At 37.3% G+C, this 6757-nt stretch overlaps 1 protein-coding gene across 1 annotated transcript; it reads right to left on the reverse strand.

Moving 5' to 3' along the window:
- Positions 1–1088: 1088 nt before the first annotated feature.
- Positions 1089–4201, reverse strand: LOC137721389 (uncharacterized). The gene is made up of 8 exons (XM_068460482.1): positions 3982–4201; positions 3411–3432; positions 3105–3161; positions 2923–3004; positions 2609–2704; positions 2386–2510; positions 2280–2298; positions 1089–2030 (listed from the first exon to the last, which is right to left on the reverse strand). Exons 1-8 carry the CDS (start codon positions 4079–4081, stop codon positions 1503–1505), a joined length of 1029 nt encoding a protein of 342 aa, XP_068316583.1. The 5' UTR covers positions 4082–4201; the 3' UTR covers positions 1089–1502.
- Between the last annotated feature and the right edge of the window lie 2556 nt (positions 4202–6757).

The raw sequence follows: 6757 nt of genomic DNA on the forward strand, positions 1-6757 counted from the left end.
CACATGTTTACCAACCTTTCCTTGTCAACAATATAACATTCATTTCATCCGGTCTTCCTTCACATACAAATGCTAAATAGACTCTTAAAATGAGACTATCTACCAACTTTTTGCTACCTCACAATTTAATATCAATTTTTGAACTGCAAAAAACATAAAGTGGAAGAAAGTTTTACTTTTAAAAAAGTTTCCTTAGCATTTCTCTCATTCACATCATCATAGCATCGTCCTCTAATAGGAGCTGTCGTTGATTTTAGTTTGGCTAGTTTGAGTAACGTGCTACTCTTTGTACACGCACATTCGAATTTATGAGTCGTAGTTTAAATTAAATTGATTATCGCTTAGATAATTTTATTTGGTTACTATTTATTCTTCGAAATGTATAAGCATGAAATTACTTTTTTTTTCTTTTTCATTCTTCATTTGAAAAAATTTAATTTATTGATTTGCCTCCTAAAATTGTCTCTAAGCCTTACTTTACCACCTGAAATTGGATTTATTTATCTTTGCCTCCTGAATCTGCTAAAATCGAGGCATTTCACTCTATTTCTGTCAATTATATCTCATGTACATTAAATGAAATGGTACTTTAGATATTTCATACTATTCTGGCAGAGATGAGCCATTGTGGTTGACGAGGTATGAAAGTTTTTAGAATGCTCTAAATCTCTAAATATGACAAATCTTTGTTAGCGTGGACGTAAACATGGTGAAATGGTTCGATTTTGGCAAATTTCAAAGGTAAAATGAAACAAATCCAATTTCATAAGGTAAAGTGATATTAGAGGGCGATTTATGAGGACAAATCAAAAAATAAACTCTTGAAAATATAGAAATTATCTACTAGTTCACGAATTTAAAGAAAAAAGAAAGATGAGTGCAAAGTGACTATTTTTCAATGCTTATGGAGAAATAAAAATTTAACAATGCATTGCATAATTTTTGAAATTGGTATATGTGCTAGTTAGGCTAGTCTACTAGACATTGACGACGGAATTAGGAGATAAACTCACTTTAATGGCATCGGTGTTGACGTCACTACATATGTATCACAAACCAATCACATATTATTATATATTTCAAATTTTTTTTTGCATGACAGTCCACGATTAATTTTAAATACCTTTGTATTGACATTTTAACATTCTTTCCTTGCAGTCCACTCTCAGAGTCTCGAGTGTTGCAATTTAAAGTAACAAATCACGTTGATTCGTATGGCCTTCTCTGCATTCCCTTAACAATGGGAGCTTGATGAAGGTGAGAACTATCAATGAACAATTGACTCCTGAGAGACTTTCATGGAACAAACGCAACACTATCGTGGCTTCTCAAACCACTAATTTCTCCACATTACCTTTATTAGTGACTCGGAACGTGATAAAAAATCTAAGGGCAACATGGAAGAAACAAATTTGGTTTCAAAAATGAAGTTCAATTAGGAAATTCCTGTATCTACTTTCATACCCATGTGACAGAATTTCGGTCTGCATTGTACCATCAGATCACTTGGGAGGATCGGGATGGGTGCGGCTAGGAGGAGGAGGTTGAGGATAACCGTCGAGAGGAGAAATTGGTGGAGGTCCTGGAGGATACGGAGGAGCAGATGCAGATTCTGGAGTATAACCAGGGGGTGGAGGAGGAGGTCCGAGGTTGTAAGGAAATTCTCCTGACTCTGGAGGAGGAGGATACGCGTGAGGTTTAGGCCCTGGAGGATATACTGGTTGCCCATATGCCGGTGGATGCATATATCCTACTGGCTGATGTCCATATCCTGCATGTTGATTTGGATACCCCGCATGTTGGTTTGGATATCCTGCCGGTGGATATCCCGCTGGTTGATTTGGATATCCTGCCGGTTGATTTGGATATCCTGTTGGTGGAGGTGAACATCCAGCGTGTGGATGTTGATATCCGGCATGAGGAGAAACTGGTTGATCATTCCGTGACATCTGCTGCATCGGAGGAACTGCCATCACGAGCGGCGGACCAAGCTTGCCATCCCTTTTGTCCAGTTCAATCTTGTGCTGGGTCTGCATAACTCCAACTCAATGTTTGCTTGTTACAATAGAGATTAATCGCCATGAAATTAGAGGATTTTATCAATTGTATCAGTAATGTAGGGTTGGAGACGAAGTTTTTAGTATCTTAGAGCAAAAGGGTTCAGGGATTACAGTTCAAATTTCATTGATTTATCAAAATTCATGCATCAAGTTATATAAGCGAAAAAATCAGAAGTTCAATGCTTTTAAAATGCACTTGATCACTAATTTATTGCATACCTGCATGCAAGCACAGACCCTGAAAAAAAAGACCAAGTCAGAATCAGTAAAAGGTGTAACGAGCTCCCGTCTGAATGAGTCAAGAAGGGTGGAATGAAGGCCTTACGAGCAAAACACCGTGTCAGCTATACAGTTCAACACACTGGAAATATCTGAGAGCTCCTCGCTTCCAGTTAAGCAAGCAATCAAGGAGCATATACACGCAATTTGGCTGAGGCAGAGCATACATCCCTACAAAAGAATGTCATGTTGGAGCGAGAAGGATATCATAATATGTGTAGACAGAGAAAAAATTGTAAACATAAACATCAAGACAGATGAGAGATTACAATAATGCAGTTGTCGCACGGTGTTGTTTGTATATTGAACTCATCTTGGATTAGAAAGCGTGTCGAGGAAACTGAACTTGAAAAGCAGCAGCAGACCTGAAAACAACAAAGTATGCAAACATATATAAGGTAAAAGTTTCGTGGATGTCGATGTCTAGGAAAATGCAGTAATAGAGCGCACAAGGTGAGGAATACCTACATGGATCGCTACATGTAGTAATAGATGAGTTAAGCCTGAATTTGTTCTTTAAAAAATGATGAATACCACATCACTAAACGCGTAAATTACAACAACAAAACAATGTGATTAATACCTCCGTAACAAGACACAATTGAGGACAGCGCCTTTCTCCAAACTTTCCACTGCATGGCATATATCCGGCACAGCATGTGTACCTGTAACGCAGAATATCACCAAGCTAGTGTTCAAGAATCGCAATCTTTCTGTAATGATCAGGAGTATCTGGAAATAAATGTAATTATTAGTTACAGTTACCTTGACATATCATTGTAAAGAGCTCGTTTGCGTAGGAGGTATGAAACACACGGAGCACTGTCATGTAATGAAGAAAAATTAGATTGCAGAATGCAAGAAACAAGGCATCTCTCCATAAAGCACAAGTCTGAGTACCGAAAAATCAAAACGAGCAACCATATCGCCAGTACCAAAGTGTCACGATGAAATTGTTGATACGAGAACATCATACCAAACAGTCTTACAGCAAAAGTAGAAACATATCTAATCGATAAGTGAGCTAAATGCAACAACTTAAGAATGCACCACAGAGATATGAGTGCTTACCAGAGACATGCCAAGCAAAAATCTGCATAACAAACAGAACATAACAAGATTAAATTTCGGGTCAGATCAAATGCACATAAAGAAAGAAATACCAGAATCCAAACATAAAAATTAAAGCCAATTCGAGTTGATGATGTTAGCGAATTCAAATTTTCCGATTTCTTTGAGATAAAACACCAATTTATTTGTCTATTTTCTTACACTCATTTTCCCAATTAACTTTCAAATTTTCTTATACATACTAAACCTCAAAATCCATTCAGCCAAAAAAGAAAACTAAAAAACAAATTAAATATCCCCATCCCATCTGCATGGAGCTCACTAAGTTTTCCCAGTAGTACTCAAATCTTTTATTTCCATATTCATTTCTTCGTTTTTGTTTTACCTACATTTTCTTATAGACAAATCATCAAAGACGTAACAAAGAATGAAATTCCAATCAAAACAGTGGAACACATCCCCCGATTCATAACAGAAACAAAGAAAATCCTCTGTTTTTTTTTGCCTCACATGGCAACCAAACAGAAACTAAACAACAATGTACATCGAACCGATACAAATCGCTACTTACAGGAAGTATCAGCGGTCGCGGTGTCCATCAAACCGGCGTGCCATAGATTCCGGTACCCCTGACGGACCTGCATTTTCCCTACCTGGTCTTGAATCCCCATTTTCTCTCGATCCAAACAGTCTCAAAATATTCCGAGAACGAAAGTTTATTGTAATGCGATCGAAATACGAAAATCGCAAACCAAAAACCACTCGCCGACAGAGAGAAGAAAGGATTTGTGGCGAAATTGAAGCGTTGATTTCAATAATCGCGAAGAGCGATTACCTTTTTTTGTTATATATATATGCGTAACTGCGTACATGCAGGCAAAGCTGGTGGACGAGCGAGGTGAAATTACGTTCGAGGAGCTGACGAGATTGTGTGAGGGGAGAACAGCTGTAATTTGATATGTCCAAATATGTAATTTAGGAGGTTGGGAGCTTAAGTCGCATATTTGCATGTGATATAGCGTACGTAAGTGGGGGAAAGATTTTTCTGTAACATTACATGTTATTTTACAGTTGGAGGAAAGTTTTTTGTTTTTGTTTTTTTCCCATATCTTTTTAATTTTATAATAATATGTGATGTTTTGTCCCATGTTACTAACACAATGAAAAATCTCCTCAATTATGGGCGGGAATTACATTTTATGATAAACTCTTCAAACAAATGTAACTATGAGGACTAAAGTGAAACTTGAAGTAATCTACAGGGACCAAAAGTGATATTAACTTTAATATTTGGGTTGATTTTAATGCTTACTTAATTATTGACCCATTGTACGGCTTCAAAAAAAAAATTTGCCCCCATCACCTCTCTTTGAAAGTTTAGAATTAAAATATCAAATGAAATGAAATAAAATCTCTCAAGTAATCAAAGAAAAATAATCCTACATAAGATATAAATTAAATAAATTACTGTTTATACAATAAAAAACTAAACTTTTTGAAATGGTAGAATATGCGATTAAGAGTGTTTGCCTCTACACCCTATATTAATATAGGGAGAGTAAATTTTCTTCATGCGAAAAAAGCGTTTCTAAAATTATCTTGGATAAACAATTAGTTTTTTCGTTCTTTTTCAAATAACCCACATCAACAATCGGAAAATAGCTATATAAGGAATTAAGATTTGTCAAGAGTTTTAGTGATATTCATCTTCATTTGTAAGTAAGAGGTTTCAGGTTCAAGTATCGCCAAATGAAAATTTGAACCACATTATGCTTGTATCATCCCACATCGCCCAGGGGAGTGGATCTTGTAAGCCTTATATATATATTCTCATCTCTACCTAGCACGATACCTTTTGGGAGCTCACTGGCTTCGGGTTCCGTAAGAACTCCGAAGTTAAGCGAGTTCGCGCAAGAGCCATCCCAAAATGGGTGACCCACTAGGAAGTTCTCGTGTGAGTTCCCAGAAACAAAATCATGAGGGTGTGGTAGGGGCTCATAGCAGACAATATTGTGCTACAGTGGAGTCAATCCAGGGATGTGGTGGGGGCCCCGGCCGGGATGTGACAATTTGGTATTAGAGCCAATCCCTGGAAGTGTGCCGATGAGGACGTTAGGCTCCTAAGGGGGGTGTATTGTAACATCTCACATCGCACATTGGAGTGAATCATGTAAGCCTTATATGTATATTCCCATCTCTACCTAGCATGAGGCTTTTTGGGAACTCACTGACTTCGGGTTCCATAGGAACTTCGAAGTTAAGCGAGTTCACGCGAGAGCCATCCCAGGATGGGTGACCCACTGGGAAGTTTTGTGTGTGAGTTCCCAGAAACAAAACCGTGAAAGTGTGGTAGGGGCCCAAAGCGAACAATATCGTACTACGGTGGAGTCGGGCCAGGGATGTGGTAGGGGCCTGGATGTGACAATTTTAGTCATCTCCAACTCTTGGGTTAAAGTTTAAAATTTTAACCCAGAAAATTTAGGTGGAAGTGGTTTTTTTTTTTTTCCCCTTCAATGTTTATGGGTTAAAATTTTAGCCTGAAATTATTAAAGAATGAATTAAGACTAAATTTTATTTTTCGTTAACTTTTTTCAAATAATTTTTGTAACATCCCATATTGCCCAGGGGAGTGGCTCCTGTAAGCCTTATATGTATATTCCCATCTCTACCTAGCACGAGGCATTTTGGGAGCTCACTGGCTTCGAGTTCCGTAGGAACTTTGAAGTTAAGCAAGTTCACGCCACTGGGAATTCTCGTATGAGTTCCCAGAAACAAAACCGTGAGGGCGTGGTCGGGGCCCAAAGCAGACAATATCGTGCTACGGTGGAGTCGAGTTCGAGATGTGGTGGGGGCCCAGGCTGGGATATGACAATTTTTATGAAGATTATCGTGATTTATTTTTATGAACATTTTAACCTAAAAATATTTAAATTCCGAGAAAAGTTGAAAATTCACTAAACCGAGCCCATGAAACATGTATTTATAGAGTTTTTGGGTAAATTTTGGTTTTTTTTTTTTTTTAAATTCTTCTAGTCGCTGGATTTAATTTTGGGCAATTAGACCTTTTTTTTTGTTTTTTTTTTTTTTACTATTAGATTTGATCATATTCGATCTCATCCGTTAGATTTAATGCATTGAAAATTTTAAATTGCCTAAATAAGTTTTAACTTAAAACTTTTTAGACCCAACCATTGGAGAAGGATTGTGTGTGTTTAAACCTAAATTTTGGGGGCCAACCTTTTAACCCTGACCTAAAATCTGCGTTAAATTGGCCAAAATTTTAGCTTTAAACCCAAAACTTATTTAGGCCCAATCATTTGAGAATAATTGGGTTAGTTTAAAACCTA

The sequence above is a fragment of the Pyrus communis genome, chromosome 16 (genome assembly GCF_963583255.1).
Source record: "Pyrus communis chromosome 16, drPyrComm1.1, whole genome shotgun sequence".
Lineage (NCBI taxonomy): Eukaryota > Viridiplantae > Streptophyta > Magnoliopsida > Rosales > Rosaceae > Pyrus > Pyrus communis.